The sequence below is a fragment of the Chiloscyllium plagiosum genome, unplaced genomic scaffold, assembly GCF_037043375.1.
Source record: "Chiloscyllium plagiosum isolate Xiang-an unplaced genomic scaffold, Cpla_swu_hap1 HiC_scaffold_45, whole genome shotgun sequence".
In the NCBI taxonomy this organism is placed as follows: Eukaryota; Metazoa; Chordata; class Chondrichthyes; order Orectolobiformes; family Hemiscylliidae; genus Chiloscyllium; species Chiloscyllium plagiosum.
The window spans coordinates 14,507,699-14,528,196 of NW_028270183.1; the positions used below are offsets into that span (position 1 = coordinate 14,507,699).

Genomic DNA, 20,498 nt, shown 5'->3' on the forward strand with positions numbered 1-20,498 from the left:
CGAGTCGAATAAAGGGGGCACAGTGGTAGTTTGGCGCACTGACCTCTACACCGCTGAAGCCAAACGCCAACTCGAGGACACCTCTTCCTACTGCCCCCTCGACCATGACCCCACACCCATCACCGAACCATCATCTCCCAGACCATACAGAACCTCATCACCTCAGGAGATCTTCCACCCACAGCTTTAAACCTCATAGTCTGGGAACCCCGCACTGCCCGGTTCTACCTCCTTCCCAAGATCCACAAGCCTGACCACTCTGGCCGACCCATTGTCTCAGCATGCTCCTGCCCCACTGAACTCATCTCTACCTACCTCGACACTGTCCTATCCCCCCTAGTCCAGGAACTCCCCACATACGTTCGAGACACCACCCACGCCCTCCACCTCCTCCAAGACTTCCGTTTCCCCGGCCCTCAACGCCTCATCTTCACCATGGATATCCAATCCGTCTACACCTCCATCCGCCATGACCAGGGCCTCCAAGCTCTCCATTTTTTCCTCTCCAGATGTCCCCAACAGTACCCTTCCACCGACACTCTCATTTGTTTGGCCGAACTGGTCCTCACCCTTAACAATTTCTCCTTTGAATCCTCCCACTTCCCCCAGACCAAAGGGGTAGCCATGGGCCCACTTATGGGCCCCAGCTATGCCTGTCTCTTTGTTGGCTACGTAGAGCAGTTGATCTTCCGTAATTACACCGGCACCACTCCCCACCTCTACCTCCGCTGCATTGGCGCTACCTCGTGCTCCCGTGAGGAGATTGAGCAATTCATCAACTTCACCAACACATTCCACCCTGACCTTAAATTTACCTGGACCATCTCTGACACCTCCCTCCCCTTCCTGGACCTCTCCATCTCCATTAATGACGACCGACTGGACACTTACATTTTTTACAAACCCATCGACTCCCACAGCTACCTGGATTACACCTCTTCCCACCCTACCTCTTGCAAAAATGCCATCCCGTATTCCCAATTCCTCCGCCTCCGCCGTATCTGTACCCAGGAGGACCAGTTCCACCATAGAACACAACAGATGGCCTCCTTCTTTAGAAACCGTAATTTCCCTTCCCACGTGGTTAAAGATGCTCTCCAACGCATCTCGTCCACATCCCGCATCTCCGCCCCCAGACCCCACCCCTCCAACCGTAACAAGGACAGAACGCCCCTGGTGCTCACCTTCCACCCTACCAACTTTCGCATAAACCAAATCATCCGCTGACATTTCCGCCACCTCCAAACAGACCCCACCACCAGGAATATATTTCCCACCCCACCCCTTTCCGCCTTCCGCAAAGACCGTTCCCCCCGTGACTACCTCGTCAGGTCCACGCCCCCCCCTATAACCCACCCTCCCATCCTGGCACTTTCCCTTGCCACCACAGGAACTGTAAAACTTGCGCCCACACCTCCTCCCTCACCTCTATCCAAGGCCCTAAAGGAGCCTTCCACATCCAAAGTTTTACTTGCACATCCACTAATATCATTTATTGTATCCGTTGCTCCCGATGCAGTCTCCTCTACATTGGGGAGACTGGGTGCCTCCTAGCAGAGCGCTTTAGGGAACATCTCCGGGACACCCGCACCAATCAACCACACTGCCCTGTGACCCAACATTTCAACTCCCCCTCCCACTCTGCTGAGGACATGGAGGTCGTGGGCCTCCTTCACCGCCGCTTCCTCACCACCAGACGCCTGGAGGAAGAACGCCTCATCTTCCGCCTCGGAACACTTCAACCCCATGGCATCAATGTGGACTTCAACAGTTTCCTCATTTCCCCTTCCCCCACCTCACCCTAGTTCCAAACTTCCAGCTCAGCACTGTCCCCATGACTTGTCCGGACTTGTCCTACCTGCCTATCTCCTTTTCCACCTATCCACTCCACCCTCTCCTCCCTGACCTATCACCTTCATCCCCTCCCCCACTCACCCATTGTACTCTGTGCTACTTTCTCCCCACCCCCTCTCTCGCTTATCTCTCCACGCTCACTGCCTTTATTCCTGATGAAGGGTTTTTGCCCGAAACGTCGATTTCGAAGCTCCTTGGATGCTGCCTGAACTGCTGTGCTCTTCCAGCACCACTGATCCAGAATCTTCAGATCTCCCACGATTGCAGAGTCCACGGGATGCCGGAAACTGCCGAACCCGAGTCCACCAGTGCCGAGAATTGCCGAAGTACGAAGAAGGTTGTGTCTGCCGGAGATTGACGAACCCCGAGTCCTCCCGCCCCGCCGGTGCCGAGTGTTGCCGAAGTGCGGAGAAGGTTGAGTCTGCCGGAGATTGACGAACCCCGAGTCCTCCCGCCCCGCCGGTGCCGAGTGTTGGCGGGAATTACCGAAGAGCGGAGAGAAGGTTGAGTCTGCCGCTCGCGCTCAGAGGTTCCTGTCGGCGAGGCGATGGCCACTTCAACGGAGCGCCGCGCTTTCGCTCAGAAAATTAACCGGTGAGTGAGCACGATCTGTCCCCGAAGGCAACTTTCGTCGGCCGGGAGTAACTTTTAATTGTATTCTGACCGGTTTGAGGGACGGGGGAGGGGGGGGGGTGTTGTTCCGAGCAGTAAGAGGGGGGGTGGGGGGAGGCGCCGTTTCTGTTGCCGGAAAGTCTGAAGTTTGAATTCAGTCAGTGACTGGAAAGCTTGAGATTTTACCTCAGGAGCTGAAAACAATGGGAGACAGCGGCGGGCAGAGGGCCAGGCCCGTCCTGATCTGGGGTGGGAGCTGCGCCCGAGTGGCACTGGCGCAGGTGTCAAGCCGCCTCTTTTTACCTGAGGCTGCCTGGGTTTGAAGAAACCAAAAATCAGAGGGGAAAAAAAACATGATTCCAATTGTTCCTCCAACGAATAAGCTTCTCTCTCTCTCTCTCTCATGTGTTTAATCTCTCTGCCTTCCCTAAATTCGGGTCGGTTTTGGGCGCCTCCACCGCTAATTTTTCCTTGGCTGAGCTCCTTGTTGTACTGGCCATCACTGGGTCCACCAGGTGAAGTTTCTCTTGTGAGCTGGAGTGATAGTTGGGTGGAGTTTTGGTTCTCCCTTTCTCTTCCCCCCCCCCCCCCCCAAAATGCCTCTCCTCTAACCCAACATTACACGATTTAGGGACAGAAATCTTTCCTTTTCGCCCCCACCTCTCAACACAACAGATTTGTAGGTTCAAACCCCAATGCAGAGCCCGAAAAAATCATCGCTGACACGCCAGGCGCAATATTGAGAAGGTTTTGCACTGTCAGAGAACCGTCCTTCAAGTGATGCTGAACCTGCCTGGCTGTTAAGGTTGGCTGTAAAATATTACCAAGGCACGAAGAGCAAGGGTGGAAGTGGGTATTGCAGATTAGAGTGGTGCTGGAAAAAACACAGCAGGTCAGGCAGCATCGGAGGAGCAGGGAAATTGACGTTTCGGGCAAAAACCCTTCATCAGGAATTGTTTTTGTCCGAAATGTCGATTTTCCGGCCACTAAACGTAAGGGGGTTATCCCCACTGTCCCAATCAATATTTATTTCTGAATCAACATCATAAAAATTAACTTTCTGTTTATTGTCACATTGCTGTGTGCAAATTGACTGTCATAATTCCAACATTACAACAGTACCTCTATTATGAAAGTAATATACAATTCTTTGGGATGTCCTGAGGTATCTGGAATGTTGTGTGCAGTTCTGAGTGCATTAAGGAAAAAGTTTAATGCTGTAGAAGGAGTACAATGAAGGTTCAGCAAACTTGTTCCTGGACTGGCAGGACCTCCATAAAAAGAGAGAGTGGGCAAGTTGGGCATATATTTTCTAGCATTTTGAAGAATGAGAGATGATCGCATTGGAACTTAGAAAATCCTGAAAGGGTTAGAAAGTAGATGCAGGTAAGATGTTTCCCTGGTTAGGGAGTCTGGAAGCAGAGGATAACATTTTGAAAAAAGAGTGGATGCCACTTAGGTCTGAGTCAAGAAGAAATGAGTTTACACAGAAGGTTGTGAACCTTTGGATTCTCTATCATAGCTGCTGAAGATCTGTCTTTAGATAAGTTTAAGGTATCAAGTTTAAGGTATCAAAAATCTATCAGTGGCAGAAAGGGGATGAGATGGGTATAAAGCAATCGGCCATGATCGTATTAAATGGTGGTGAATGCTCGTTGAGCTGAATGACCTATTTCTGTTCCTGTGATGTCTTTAAAGATGCTATATAAATGCAAGTTTCCAGTCCCTTCCGTCAAATTTTGTCAATACTGTTGGGAAGCCACAATGCATTCCCACCTTCTGGTAACTCTAAGGGGAGTTCCTGTTTTTATTAAATGAATTACACGTCAGATGGACAATCACTTGTGTGGAGCATCAAAGCCCACACCAGTTCTGTCTTCCCACTTATGTGGAGTTTCTGAATGAGTTAGCAGGAGTTGGCATCCTGGTTGTGTTAATCCTTCCCTTTCCATGGGGGAATAATTGTTTGTCTTCCAGATCAAGATGAATGCACTTGCGCACATTGACTAACTGGTTGCACTATCATTAACTGGCATATGACAGAAACAAAGAACCTGGCTTGATATATAATGTTGACTTATTTAGAGTAGACAGAAGTGAATGAGTCTTTTGAGAGGTTGCATGGTTACAGCCACTAGGAGTGCCGTAAGGGACATATGTTTTATTTATTTTTGTTTATAGAAAGAGAAATGTTATTGAAATTAAACTGATAGTAGCTTACATATAGAAAAATGTTTTGTTTATTCCCCATCAAATTTTCTAGGTTTTGATCAGTCCTTTTCAGTTAACTAGTAGATTGGTTCCGGTGATATTGCTATTTGTAGCACAGGCTTTGAAGAGCTGAATTTCAGGTAGAGCACAGAGATCAAGTGAATAGTAAAAGGGTGATTAAATCTATTCCGGTTCAGATAACATCATACTCAGGTGAACTGTTCCCGTTTTATAACCACCACTCAAGCTTAAATTCTAAATTGAAAGTTGTTGCCTGTTGATTGTTATTTAATATATTGAGTTTCTGTGAGGGAGTTTATTCTGCTTATGGTCTGATCTTCATCTGGATATTTCTCAAACAAATAAGAGAAATGAGCAATTGTGTTTCAGGTGCAGCACTCCAGTCTATCTTCACTTGGAGTAACCCTGCCATTAGTTGCCTTAGCTATACACTGCTTCCATAATCCTGTCCATCTCTTTCTTCTCAGTTAAATCTCTTCTTAAAATCTCCTTCTTTGAATAAGGTTTTGGTTATTTATTTAAACAGTTTATGTGGGTTTGTGTCACATTTTGTTTGACAATTGCTTTGGAAAACTTCACTTTGCTAAAGGAACTTCATAATTCTAAGTTGATGAGACTCACGAGTTATCCCAGAAACCTTTATCTGTTTTACTACTCTCAATACTTTACACTGTATTGCAATTCCAACAGAATACATTTAACAACACCCTTGTTTCTTGTTGCATTTGTACAAATTCACATATGATCTGTTTGTAATAATCAATGAGCATTTGCATATTTATATCATGTATTATTAATGCAATGATATTCCAGTATTTGATGGTTTAAACGGATGAATGCAAATATTGATGGTGTTGGAAGCATTGTGACAGGGTTGTAACATCAGAGTCCAAGAACAAAATTATCATCTTGACTTCAGCAGCTAGCATTGTCTGTGGTCTAATATTTAATTTGCTTAAAAAAATGTTAAAAACAATGACTGCAGATGCTGGAAACCAGATTCTGGATTGGTGGTGCATGAAGAGCACAGCAGGTCAGGCAGCATCCAAGGAGCTTCGAAATCGACGTTTCGGGCAAAAGCCCTTCATCAGGAATAAAGGCAGTGAGCCTGAAGCGTGGAGAGATAAGCTGGAGGAGGGTGGGGGTGGGGAGAAAGTAGCATATGCTAGATTTGGCTATGGTGCCCTTTGGTCAAATCTACTGGTGACAGTACTTAGGCTCATACATGAGTTTTGAGTGTGATTCTGAAGGAGACATCTCCTACATTTGTATGGATTCACATTGGAGCAGGAGTCAGTCATTTGGCCTGTAGAGCCTACTGGATTAGATTGGTTTTTGGATAGTAATGGTATGTAGTGATATGGGGAAAAGGCAAGAGATTTGTGCTAGGTAATAGAGCTGGTGCAGATGAGATGGGCCAAATGGCCTCTTTCTGAACTGAAATTAATTCTGATTCTTTGATAGTATGCCAGTAAGTAAGATCATTGCTGATCTGGCTGTGATCCCATTATCTTCCACTTGAATGTCTCTACCTCTCCCCTGCCAGTAATTTTGGATCATCCTCCACTTGCCCACCTGCAACTGAAACCTTAATCCCTTCAAATTTGACTATTCAAATGCTCTCCTAGCCAGTTTTTACTTTTACAACCTTTTGTAAACTTGAACTCATTCAAAACTCTGCTACTCATATCCTAACTCATACCAATTCCATTTGCCCATCAATCCTGTGCTCTGGAACTTATATTGACTCCTGATCCACTGGTCAAATTTTAAATTGCTATACCCATTATCAAGTCAATAGTCTTGTCCCTCCATATCTCTCTAACCTTCTCCACTTGGATGTCACTACAAGTACTCTTTTGTTGCAACTAAGGCCTCTATGTGAGCTCCACCCAAAAAGTGTTGACAACTATACCTTCAACTGTCTAGGTCTGAGCTCTGGAATTCCTTCCTCAAACCACTCCACCTTCCTCTTTTCACTGAAGCTCTTCATGTGCAAACTATCTCTAACCAATATTTTAGTCCTTCTTTGGTTCCTCAATTTATTTCTGATTATACTCCTATGCAGCGTCTTTCATACATTAGAAGCACGATATAAATGCAAGTGGTGGTTGCTTTCATTGGATGTCCTTATACCATAAGAAGACTGTATGTATCCATATTATTTGTTAGAACTACATTTAACTGTCATGTTATTTTATGGCATCTCATTTTATTGGGATTTATTTTATTATACTAATCTACAATCAATAAATTTGGCCAAGTTGTTTCTAGGACCTCTGTAACCCCATTGACTGTCAGTGATGTAATCTGAAACCCTGGGTAAATACATGTTTTGTTTGCCCCAGCCATCTGGCCATAGGCTATGATGATCGAGTACAACACAAGTATCTGCTTTCAGCAACTTTGAGGAGAGCTGTTGTTTTTCAATAGGCGAGGCTCACAACAGGCAATTTGCAGCTCAGTTTGTGACTTTGCAAGAGTGTATTTGCTTTCTTCAGCTCACATTGAAGGAAAGGACAGAGTAATCACAAGATTGGGTATTTTTTAATGAAGCTTAATTTTTAAAACATCTTTTGGCAGAATCTTTGACAGATTGAATGTGAGTGCATTGCGTTTATTGTTTCCCTGCTTGTTGAAAGTTTCTATTACTTTCTCAGGACCAGTAGAAAAATAAACTTGCTGGGTTTTTTCCCTTTATTTCTAGTGTACAGATCTACATCAAGTTTTCAATATAAGCCTCTTGTTTTTGAGCCTGTTATACTAAATCTGATGATGTCATATTAGTTCAGTTTTCCTAACCATTGGTGACAGGATTAGAATGGGAAGATGCTTGCAGTTTATTGTCGGACCCATTTCTGTCTACAGTAGATTGTAATTATACTGTTGACGTTTTCTCTGGCTTTGGTAGTATTCTCAGTTCTGAGTCAGAATGTTATGTGTTCAAGTCTCACTCTAGGTCTTGGGCACAAAAGCCAAAAACTGACATTTCAATGAATTAGTGAGTCAGTCCTATGCTGTCAGAGCTACAGTACTGTCTGTCAGATGAGGTGTTACACTAAGGCCCAACCATCTTCTCAGGTGAAAGTAAAAGATACCGTGGTACTATTTGGAAGAAGCGCAGGGGCATTCTCCCTGCTATCTGGGTTAAATAATTATCCTTCTCTCAACATCACAAAAAAGTCCATCTGTTTATTATCACGTTTGTGGAAGTTTGCTGTGCGCAATTTGGGTGCAGCATTTCCTACCTAAGAACAATAAGTACACTTAATGACAAATTGCTTCCATTAGGCTTTAATTCTGAGGGATTTGTAAGGCTAAGAACTTCAAAAGTACTTAATTGTCTCTAACGTGCTTTGGAGCATCCTGTGGTCATCAAAAACACTAGATGTATGGAAGATTTTTTTCTTTCATTTCTACTTAAAGGTAACTTTTAATTAGTTGCTTAGTGCAAAGTTTAAATTGAATACATGAAGGACTGAGTTATATGATCATAACCTCACTGATGCTGTTCACTCCTTTAATAGTGACTTGTGTTAGAAACATTGCTCTAAGTAACTTGGCCCAGTTTCATGTACCTTTCATCCTCCTCTTTCAGGTAAAAGAAATTACAGTGGGTGTAAGTAAGATCTGTCTTGACTTATCAGCATCACGTACTTCCTCAGACTCAGGGAAGGAAAGTCAGAGGGAATGGCACTCTTGTTTTTATCTCCACTCTTCTAACTCAACACGGTGGCACAGTGGTTAGCACTGCTGCCTCACAGTGCCAGAGACCCGGGTTCATTTCCCGCCTCAGGCGGCTGACTGTGTGGAGTTTGCACATTCTCCCCGTGTCTGCGTGGGTTTCCTACGGGTGCTCCGGTTTCCTCCCACAGTCAAAAAATGTGCAGATTAGGTGAATTGGCCATGCTAAATTGCCTGTAGTGTTAGGTGAAGGGGTAAATGTAGGGGAATGGGTCTGGGTGGGTTGCGCTTCGGTGGGTCACTGTGGATTTGTTGGGCCGAAGGGCCTGTTTCCACACTGTAAGTAATCTAATCTAATCTAAACCCCTGTAAAGTATTTATTTTCTCCCTTTCTCTCCCTCTGCTTTGTTATGGAAATGTTTCATCCATGTCCCAGTGGCTGGCTAAGAGCAGCTTTGGCAGGTCCCAAACAGTTCGTCACACTTCCACCCTCTCACCAACAGTTGGTTAATGGACAGTGGAGAAGTGTGTAGAGACTTCTATGAGAACAATCTGTTATAAACACAACAGCTGCTCAATATCATGCAAGTAATAGAGTTTGAGGGCCTGCCAGTTTATTTAATTCTTTAATAAAATGCCAGAGGGCTCTTGTGGTGCAGTGGCAGTGTCCCTATTTATGGGCCAGGAGGCCTGCGTTCAATTCCCACCTTCTCCAGAGGTGTGGAATAACCTCTCTGAACAAACAGATTGGAAAATATCTCTAATAAAACTCCAGCATTTGACTAGTGGAGTAATAGGAGAAAGTGAGGATTGCAGATGCTGGAGATCGGAGTCGAGAGTGTAGTGCTGGAAAAGCACAGCAGGAGCAGGAGAATCGACATTTCAGGCATAAGCTCTTCATCAGAAAATCTGATGAAGGGCTTATGCCCGAAACGTCTGTTCTCCTGCTCCTCTGATGCTGTTTGACCTGTTGTGCTTTTCCAGCACTACACTCTCGACGTGTGGAGTAATAACCAATTGCTGTAACTTGGGAGTGCCGTAACTTGGGACTTGTGTGTTATTGAGAATGTGCACTTTGCCCCTGTGTTTGGAGATAAATGAAGAAAATTCTGTCGGCTAGTGCACTTCACATGTTAGCTGAAGCTCTTGAGTATATGGGTTTTAGTTGTACATGCCTCACAGTGAGTAACGTAATACCTGATTCAGATTTGTGATTCTTCTGACACTTTACATTAGTTGAGGTTGTACAGGATGTTGGTGAGACTTCTGGAATTCTTTGTACAGTTCTGGTTGCCCTGTTATACGAAGGATATTATTAAATTGGAGAAGATTACCAGGATGTTGCCAGGAATAGAGGGTTTGAGTCATAAAAATAGGCTGGGACATTTTTCATTGGAGTGTTGGAGATTTAGGGGTAACCTCAGAGGTTTATAAAATTATGAGGGGTGCAGATAAGGTGAATAACAAGGGTCTTTCCCTAAGGTGCGGGAGTTCAAAACTAAGCGATAGATTTTTAAGGTGACAGGAGAAGGTTTTAAAAAGGCACGAGGGGCAACATTTTTTCCGCAGAGTGGTTCATGTGTGGAATGAGCTGTCAGAGGCAGCAGTGGTGGACGCGGTACAGTTACAACATTTAAAAGACATTTGGACAAGTACGTGAATAAGAAATATTTTGAGAGACATGGGCCAAGCGCAGGCAAATGAGACAAATTTAGTTTGGGAACATAGTCACTGTGGACTGTCGGACCAAAGGAACTGTTTGTATGCTGTATGACTATATCTGTTCCACAATTTCTAGTGTTCTTGTCCTAGCCACCACCTCTTCACCATGAATGTGCAGTTCGTCTATGTATCCATCTTCTGTCAGGATGGTTTGAAGGCTTCCGCCTTTTTCCTTGAAATGAGGCCCCATCCACCTCCACCCTCCTTTGCCTATATCATTTTGAATAATTTCTCCCTTAACGCATCTCGTTTTTCCAAGTAAAAGGAGTGCCTATGGGGATGTCTTTGTGGAGTATTAGGCACATTCCTCATTCTGGTCCTGTTCAAGGGACTCCTCCCACAACTCTATTTCCAGCACATCATTGATATCATTGCTGCTTCCAGCTCCTTCTTGGATTTGGAAAAATTAGTTAATTTGGCTCCCAATTTCCATTCTTATTGTACATTGGGTCAGGCAGCATCCAAGGAGCAGGAGAATCGACGTTTCGGGCATAAGCCCTTCTTCAGGAATGAGGAGGTTGTGCCAAGCAGGCTAAGATAAAAGGTAGGGAGGAGGGGCGTTGGGAATGCGATAGGTGGAAGGAGGTTAAGGTAAGGGTGATAGGCCGGAGAGGTCGGGAAGAAGATTGCAGGTCAAGAAGGCGGTGCTGAGTCCGAGAGTTGGGACTGAGATAAAGTGGGGAAAGGGGAAATGAGGAAGCTGGAGAAATCTGCATTCATCCCTTGTGGTTGGAGGATTCCTAGGCATCGTGTTGCCATGGTCTGGCAATGGAGGAGGCCAAGGACCTGCATGTCCTTGGTGGAGTGGGAGGGGGAATTAAAGTGTTCAGCCACAGGGCAGTTGGGTTGATTGGTGCGGGTCTCCCAGAGGTGTTCTCTGAAACGTTCCGCAAGTAGGCGGCCTGTCTCTCTAATGTAGAGGAGGCCACATCGGGTGCAGCGGATGCAGTAAATGATGTGTGTGGAGGTGCAGATGAATTTGTGATGGATATGGAAGGATCCCTTGGGGCCTTGGAGGGAAGTGAGGGGGGGGGGGGGCGGTGGCGGTGTGTGCGCGCAAGTTTTGCATTTCTTACGGTTACAGGGGAAGGTGCCGGGAGTGGAGGTTGGGTTGGTGGGGGGTGTGGACCTGACGAGGGAGTCATGGGAGGAGTGGTCTTTCCAGAACACTGATAGGGGAGGGGAGGGAAATATATCCATGATGGTGGGGTCTGTTTGGAGGTGGCGGAAATGATGAAGGATGATATGATGTATCTGGAGATTGGTGGGGTGATAGGTGAGGATCAGTAGGGTTCTGTCCTGGTGGCGATTGGAGGGGCGGGGTTCAAGGGCGGAGGAGCGGGAAGTGGAGGAGATGCGGTGGAGAGCATCGTCAACCATGCCTGAGGGGAAATTGCGGTCTTTGAAGAAGGAGGCCATCTGGGTTGTTCGGTATTGGAATTGGTCCTCCTGGGAGCAGATGAGGCGGAGGCGAAGGAATTGGGAATATGGGATGGCGTTTTTACAGGGGGCAGGGTGGGAGGAGGTGTAATCTAGGTAGCTATGGGGGTTGGTCGGTTTATAGTGAATGTCCGTGTTGAGTTGGTCGCCCGATATAGAAATGGAGAGGTCTAGGAAGGGGAGGGAGAAGTCTGAGACGGTCCAGGTAAATTTGAGGTCGGGGTGGAAGGTGTTAGTAAAGTGGATGAACTGTTCAACCTCCTCGTGGGAGCATGAGGTAGCGCCGATACAGTCATCGATGTAGTGGAGGAAAAGGGGGGGGGGGGGGGGGGGGGAGGGTGCCAGTGTAGCTGCGGAAGATGGACTGTTCAGGGAAGTGAGGGGGGAGGTGTGGGGGGAAGTCCTTCTTGACCTGCAATCTTCTTTCCGACCTCTCCGCCCCAACCCCCTCTCTGGCCTATCACCCTCACCTTAACCTCCTTCCACCTATCGCATTCCCAACACCTCTCCCCCAACTCCCTCTCCCCTACCTTTTATCTTAGCCTGCTTGGCACACCCTCCCCATTCCTAAAGAAGGGCTTATGCCCAAAACGTCGATTCTCCTGCTCCTTGGATGTTGCCTGACCTGCTGCGCTTTTCCAGCAACACATTTTTCAGCTCTGATCTCCAGCATCTGCAGTCCTCACTTTCTCCTTATTGTACATTGCCCTGATCCACCACTCACTGTTTCCTCCCTTGATTTCTCTGTTTGCATTTCTGGAGTTAGGTAGTCTACTAATATCCACTACAAACGAACTGACTCCCACAATTACCTTGACTACACTTCTTCACACTCTGCTTTCTGTAAGGATGTCATTCCATTCTGCCAGTTTCTCTGTCTCTGTATCTTTTCCATTACTGTCACCTTCTGCAGAGTTGTTTCTGACATGTCTTCCATTCTCCTCAACTGATACTTCTTCCTCATCATGGTTGATAGGACTCTCAGTCTTGCCCAATCCATTTTCCACATACTGCCCTCATTCATTCCCGTCCCTTCCAGAAGAACAATTGGTTCCCATTTTCCTCATTTTCCACTCCACCAGCCTCTGCATTCAAAAGATCAATTTTGCCACCTCCAGCAGGATGCTGCAACCAATCAGAATTTTCCTATCCCCTCCCCTATCAGTAATCCATAGGGGCTGTTCCCTCTCTTTGTCCACTCTTCTGTTATACCAAATTTAATCCTGCCATTCATGGCACCTTTCAAAGCAAGTGCAAGTTGTGTAATCGGTGTACACTTGCCTTTTTCCCCTGGATGCTCACCATCCAATGTCCTGAACACATCTTCCAGATTTATTTATTCTTTTAGTCTATCTACTGTATTTGCTGCTCACAATACAGTCCTCTACATTGGCAAGAGCAAATGCAGACTGGGTGACTGTTTTGCAGAATGTCTCCACATTGGTAAGAATGACCCCGATCTTACAGTTGTTGGCTGTTTCGATATGCCTCCACTCTGTCCGCAGCCAGCTCCACAATTAAAATTTCCCCATTCATCTGATTACTATTCCTAGTTAAATTCAGGGTTTTGGTGTATGGCGATGCACATGAATAATGTTTGAGTTGATTTCATTGTCATGTGTACCAAAGTACAGTGAAAAGCTTTGTTTACAAGCAGTATAGGAAGATCATATTAGGCAAGGATGTACAGATCAAAGGTTGTTTTAAAAAAAACTTAGGCATACAGGTTGTATTGCACAGAGTGTGCACTAGATGAGATCAGTGTTAGCGAGATCAGCATTATTTGAGGCTAGAGTGTCCATTCGTCAGTCTAATAATGGCCAAGAAGAACCTGTTCCTGGACCTGCTGGTGCATGAGTTCAAGCTTCTGTATTTTATGCTTGACAGAAGAGGTTGTAGGAGATTATCACTGGGATGCAGTGGGTCTTGCATTATGTTGGCAGCCTTTCTGCAGCAATGAGAGTTGTAAATAGAGTCTATGGATCCGAAGTTGGCTTCTGTGATGGTCTGGGCTGTGCGCACAATATTCTGCAGTTTCTTATGGTCCTGGGCAGAACAGCTGCCATACCAGATAGTTAGGCATCTAGACAGTTTGCTGTCAGTGGTGCGTCGCCGCCTGAGGAAGAAGAGGCATTGGTGTGCCTTTTTGGCTGTCGCATCTATGTAGAAAGTCCAAGACAGGTTGTCGGTTATCGTCACTCCAAGAAACTTGACGCTCACCACCCTCTCAACCTCACCTGTGTTCTTCTCCTTTCTTTCTTTTTGCCGCTGTTGAGAGAGAGGTTGTTCTCATTGCAACATGGCATCAAGCTCTCTAATCCCCTTCTCTACTTTGACTTGTCATTGTTCGATATCAGTCCTATTACTGTGGTGTGATCAGCGAGCTAATAGATGATATTCATTCAGAATTTGGCAACACAGTCTTGGGTGTACAGGGAGTACAGTAGGCGGCTGAGGATGCATCCTTGTGGGGGCTCCAGTATTGAGTGTTATTGTGGAGGAGGTGCAGTTACCTATCTTCACTGATTGCGTTCTGTGGATCAGAAAGCTGAGGATCCAGTTGCAGAGGGAGGAGCCGAGGCCAACCGGACTTTTGAGTGTAATCTGGAGGTATTGAAGCGGAGTTGTAGTCAGTGAGAAGGAATTTGACGTAAGTGTCTTTGTTGTCCAAGTGTTCCAGGATTGAGTGCAGGGTGAGGGATATAAGACCATAAGACATAAGTGCAAAAATTAGGCCATTCAACTCATCAAGTCTGCTCTGCTATACAATCATGGCTGCTGAGATTCTGAACCCCATTCTCCCGCTTTCATCTTGTAACCCTTGATCCCCTTGATAGTCACGAGCCGACCTATCTCAGTCTTAAATATAGTCAATGACCTGGCCTTCTGTGTCAATGAATTCCATGGATTCACCACTCTCTTGCTGAAAAAGTTTGTTCTTATCTCCGTTCTAAAGGCTGTGCCCTCAGGTCCGAGTCTCGCCTACCAATGGAAACATCTTTCCAACATCCACTCTGTCCAAGTCATTCAGTATTCTGTATGTTTCAATTAGATCCTTCTCATCCTTCTGAAGTATCGACCCAGAGTCCTCAAATGTTCCTCATATGTTAAGCTTTTCACACCTGGGACCATTCTCGAGAAACTCCTCTAAACACACTCCAGGCCATTATATCCTTCCTGAGGTATGTGGCCCAAAACTGGGCACAATACTCCAAATGTGATCTGACCAGAGCCTGTTAGAGCTTCAGAAGTACATCCCTGCTTTTATATTCAAGTTCTGTCTAAATAAATGCCATAATTGCATTTGCCTACCTAACGACTGACTCAGCCTGCAAGTTTACCTTGAGAGAATCCTGGACTAGAGCTCCCAAGTCTCTTTGCACTTCAGAGTTCTGAATTTTCTTACCATTTAGAAAATAGTCCGTGCCTCTATTCTTCCGACCAGAGTACGTGACCTCACACTTTCCCATGATGTACTTCATATGTCACTTCTTAGCGCACTGTCCTAACCTGTTCCAAGTCCTTGTGCAGCCTCCTCGCCTCCACAATGCTCCCTGTCCCTCTACCTATCTTTGTATCGTCTGCAAACATAGCCAGAATGCCCTCAATTCCTTCATCTAGATTGTTAATGTATAAAGTGAAAAGTTGTGATCCCAACACTGAGCCTTGCGGAACATCTTTTGTCCCTGGCTGCCACCCTGAGGAGGACCCTTTTCTCCCCACTCTCTGCTTTCTGCCAGACAGCCAAGCTTCTATTCATGCTAGCACCTTGCCTCTGACACCATGGACCCTTATCTTACTTAGTAACCTCCTATGCAGCACCTTGTCAAAGGTCGAGTTGAAGTCCAAGTAGGTAACATTCATTAATTCTCCATGGTCTAACCTAGCAGATTTGTCAGGCATGACCTCCCCTTGATGAAACCATGCTGATTTTGCCCTATTTTACCATAGACTTCCAAGTATTCACAAATCTTATCCTTCACAATGGATTCCAGGATCTTACCCATGACCGAGGTTAGGCTAATTCGTCTGTAATTTTCTGTCTTTTGTCTTACTCCCTTTTTAAAAATGGGTGTCATGTTAGCGATTTTCCAGCCTTCTGGGACCTTCCCTGATTCTCTCAATTCCTGAAAGGTCATCACTAATACCTCCACTATCTTTTCAGCTATCTCCCTTAGAACTCTGGGGTGTAGTCCAACTGGTTCAGGTGATTTGTCCACTTTGAGGCCATTCAGTTTTTTTAGCGACGTCTCCTTGGTGATGGCCACCATGCTCAGCTCTGTCCCTTCACGCTTGAATTTTTGGACTATTACTTGTGCCTCAAAGTTTGTGAGAAGATTTGTAGCTCGGGTGCTCGTTGTTGTGGTTCTGTTCGCCGAGCTGGGAATTTGTGTTACAGATGTTTTGTCCCCTGCCTAGGTGACATCCTCAGTGCTTGGGAGCCTCCTGTGAAGCGCTTCTGTGATCTTTCCTCCGGCATTTGTAGTGGTACCACTACAAATGCTGTAGGAAAGATCACAGAAGCGCTTCACAGGAGGCTCCCAAGCACTGAGAATGTCACCTAGACAGGGGACGAAACGTCTGCAACACAAATTCCCAGCATGCCGAACAGAACCACAACAATTACTTGTGCCTTCCACTGTGAAGACTGAAATGAAGTAATTATTCAGTTCCTCAGCCATTTCCTTGTTCCTCAATACTATCTCTCCAGTGCTATTTTCCAGCAGCCCACTGTCCACTTTTTTTTTGCGCTTGATGTATCTAAAGTAACTTTTACAGTCTTCCTTTATATTACAGACTCGCTTACCCTCATTTAATCTTCTTCCTCCTTATTTCTTCTTATGTTGCCTTGTGTTGGCCTTTGTAAGCTTCCCAATCCTCTGGTTTCCTACTACTCTTCACCACATTATATGCTTTCCTGTTTGCTTTTATGCTATCCCTGACTTCCCCAGTACCATGCTTCTTTGTCCTCGGCTGTGTCTCCTCAGTTACTGCCAGAAACCCCTGCCATTGCTGTCTTTCCTGCTAGCCTCCTCTAGGAGAAAGTGAGGTCTGCAGATGCTGGAGATCAAAGTTGAAACTTTATTGCTGGAACAGCACAGCAGGTCAGGCAGCATCCAGGGAACAGGAGATTCGACGTTTCGGGCACAGGCCCTTCAGGAATGCTAGCCTCCTCTCCCAGTCAATTCTACCCAGCTCCTCCCTCGTGCCTCTGTAGTTGCATTTATTCACCTATAATACCACTACTTCTGATTCTATCTTTGCCCTCAGTTGCAGAGTAAATTAAATCGTAATATGATCACTGCCTCCTAAGGGTTCCTTCATCTTAAGCTCCCTTATCAAGTCTGCCTCATTACACAACTCTGTTGGCTGCTCCCCAGTGGGCTCCACCACAGGCTGCTCCAAAAAGCCAACCCGTTGAAGTTCCACAAATTCCTTTTTTTCCAATCCACTACCAACCTGATTTTTCCGGTCCACCTGCATATTGAAATCCCCCATGATCACTGTAACTTTGCCTTTCCTACACATCTTTTCTAACTCCTGGTATATCTTATGCCCCAGCTCCTGCCTACTGTTTGGAGGCCTGTACGTAACTCCAGCTATGGTTTCTTTTACCTTGATGGTTCCTCAATTCTACCCACACAGATTCTACACCATCTGACCCTACTTTGTTTCTTACTATTGAATTAATTTCATATTTTTCCTAATAAGGCAACCACACCTCCTTTGCCCGCTTGTCTATATTTTCGATAGGATGTATATCCTTGAATATTCAGTCCCCAATCCTAATTCCCTTGTAGCCATGTCTCTCTAATGCCTACCACATCATACCTACTAATTTCAATCTGTGCCACACGCTCATTCTATCTTCTTCCTGAAAATGCTTGCATTCAGAATAAACACCTTCAGTTCTGTATTTACCATCCCTCTTCTCATTGTCATTATGATGTCGCTGTGGATCTATTACGTCGGCAGGCACATTGTATGGGATTGAGACAGGCTGGGAGCCGAGAGTTGATGTGGTCCATGACCAGGAGAAAGTGAGGACTGCAGATGCTGGCGATCAGAGTTGAGAGGTATGGTGCTAGAAAAGCATAACAGGTCGGGCATCATCCGAGGAGCAGGAGAATCGACGTTTTGGGCAAGAGCCCTTCATCAAGAATCATGTCCATGACCAGCCTTTCGAAGCACTTCATGATTATGGAAGTCAGAGCGGCTGGGTGGTAGTCATTATGGCACGTTGCGTGTGATTTCTTAGGTACTGGGATGATGGTGGTCTTGAAGCAGCTGGGCATTACGACTTGTCATAGGGACAGATTGAAGCTGTCGGTGAATACCTCCACCACCTCCAAACAGGATCTGAGTGCATGACTGGGACCGCTATCCAGGTTTCTTGGGTTGACTCCCAGGAAGACCAATGTGATGTCTGCAGTGGGCACAGGTGCATCCTGGGCTGTCATGGCAGGTGCCACTGCACTGCTGGCATTCTCCTTGAATCGACCATAGAAAGCATTGAGCGCACCACATATGACACGGGGTAAACCCATCTGCTTATTTGAACCTGACCCACAGAAAAGCTCATCTCGCCTTGTAACCTGTTAAATTTCAAGTGGCAAAGAACTATCCCAAATATCTCTATTTAAAGAAAAAATTGACAATTTTATTCTTTAAGTCCAAAGGGAACATGAGACAACAACTATTTGCATCTTCTTTTTCTTAAACCTATCTTTTACTTCCCACTCTACCATACTGGTCCAACAAAAAAACCCGATTAAGACTTACAAGAAAAAAAACACGTTTCAAAACCAGCCAGCTGTGTCAGTTCTCCTTTGTCGATTTTCTTCTGTAGATTTTCCTGGGTTGTCTTTTCTTTGGTCTTCCACTGCACAAATTTCTTATGGGCAGGTATCTTTCAGAGAGCTATTCTGTGAGCAGTCTGTTGGTGCTTGGCTGCTGTTTGCTGTTCTTCCCAACTGTTCAACATTCCCGATTTTATATACCCCAAAACTTCGGACCATCTCATTGATTTGATGTAATCAAAACATTAAAATTCAAATGTGATTGGATTTTGGTATCTTGGGGCATAATTTAAAGTGATTGGCCGAATTCAGATTTGTTGTGTACCATTGCAACGCAGCTCCAGCTATTTGTTTCACAACCAAATGTTACATTTTTAAATTGTTCAGCACACTCTTTGCTTTCAGTCAGTCCTTGCCAGCTTTCACTTTCTCTTAAAGGTACAGTACATACCTACACTTTCATAACACACGGTACTAGTGCAATCTTGGGACCAATGGAACTGTGATTAGGAAAGCATTCAGATGAAGGCAGTAGGTTGGATATGAGGCAGAATAGAAGGAAGAAATAAATATAGATATAACAGAAAGTGGTCAGCTATTGGAGTCAGCTATTACGAGGGGGCATAGCTTTAAATTAAGGGGTGGTAGGTATAGGACAGATGTTAGGGGTAGATTCTTTACTCAGCGAGTCGTGAGTTCATGGAATGCCCTGCCAGTGGCAGTGGTGGACTCTCCCTCTTTATGGGCATTTAAACGGGCATTGGATAGGCATATGGAGGATAGTGGGCTAGTGTAGGTTAAGTGGGCTTGGATCGGCGCAACATCGAGGGCCAAAGGGCCTGTACTGTGCTGTATTTTTCTATGTTCTATGGTCTGGTGTCCTTTTGTGCTGATGCTCCTTTAACGTAAGTTAAGTAACCTAAGCCAGACTGTCAATTTTGGGTTATTTTTCTCTTTCAAACTTTGTATTTTCAAAACTTGTTGCTTTGTTTGTTTGAACCTCCCCTCCAACCCGAGAAAGTGGAATCTCTCACGAGAAATTTACATCTGCAATTGCAAATGTACCTGGGATGAAGCCATTAAATAGCTGCAGGCATTGCTTGCATGCTTTGCTAAACTGAATGCAAAGGAACACAAGCAGTTTGTGAACAACTTCACTGTGCACCTCCCTTAGTTGCCTCCCATCCTTTTTTTTTCTAATTGAACATCTTGCATATCATATTGATTAATGTCTATGATATTTTGCTCCCTGGCTTCGTCATGATTAATTCTGTAATTTTGATGGAAAATTTGAGCACAGGATGGGTGGAGGATTAAATATGGGGTTTGAGAACTGTCAAGTCAAATGGAATTTCTGGAAGTTATTTCCATTACTTATCTTTTTCACTTTGGCATACTTAACAATTTCACCATTCTTGGTTTCACAATTTGGCAATTATCACACAACAGACGGCAATCTTTCTCCTCAAATTTACAGCCAAATAAAAGCTGGGAGATGATGTTTTTTGCACTTTCGGCTGACACTAGTGCAGCTGCATCTGACAGCCTTCACAATAACTAATTGCTGTTCAGTTAACAGTGCTTTGATTCAAGAGATTCCCTTCTGGATTGCAAACGTTTAAACTGTTAAGTTTTGCATCCCTTTAATTTTGTGGTCCCTTCTTGATTTTGGTTTTCTTTGCATTTGAGTTTACTCTTCTAAACAGCTGAGCAATTGGTGTGTGAGGCTTTTACAAATGTTGATGACTGAAGAAGTAACCAGACCTGACAGTGTAATGATGCTGAATCCAAATGCAGTTTATAAATGTGTTAATTTTTTTTATTGCATTAAGACTAATTATCAAGATGTAATTGGCATTTACAGTTTAAAACCATTTGGGAAAAAGTAATAGAAAATGATGTTCAAAGTTAATCCTTTGTAACTGCTTGATCTCCAGGAGCATTTTTTATTATGAGACTTGCTTTCTAAAGAGAACTGTTTTTGATAGAATGGTGAGCAGGTAACTTAATGTATCCTCCAGAATAAGTACAATCGACTTATTATCAATTGAGCAAACTGCCTCTTCTGACTGAGGCTGAAGGTGCAGTTTTGTCAGATTGTTCGTTATGAGCTTTCTATATGTCTATTCCATGGTCACCTCTTTTGGCCCTGTT

At 45.0% G+C, this 20,498-nt stretch overlaps 1 protein-coding gene across 8 annotated transcripts in view; it reads left to right on the forward strand.

The window, feature by feature from the left end:
* Positions 1 to 2,281: 2,281 nt before the first annotated feature.
* Positions 2,282 to 20,498, forward strand: part of LOC122552212 (dedicator of cytokinesis protein 7-like) — a 176,945-nt gene continuing 158,728 nt past the window's right edge. For 4 of the 8 annotated variants that reach the window (XM_043694836.2, XM_043694837.2, XM_043694838.2 and 1 more), the window contains exon 1: positions 2,293 to 2,448. In XM_043694836.2, the coding sequence (XP_043550771.2) occupies positions 2,402 to 2,448 (47 nt within the window). In that variant the 5' untranslated portion in view covers positions 2,293 to 2,401. Of the gene's footprint in view, positions 2,449 to 20,498 lie in introns of all 8 variants that reach the window. The other 4 variants (XM_043694834.2, XM_043694835.2, XM_043694840.2 and 1 more) reach the window with 3 other exon arrangements.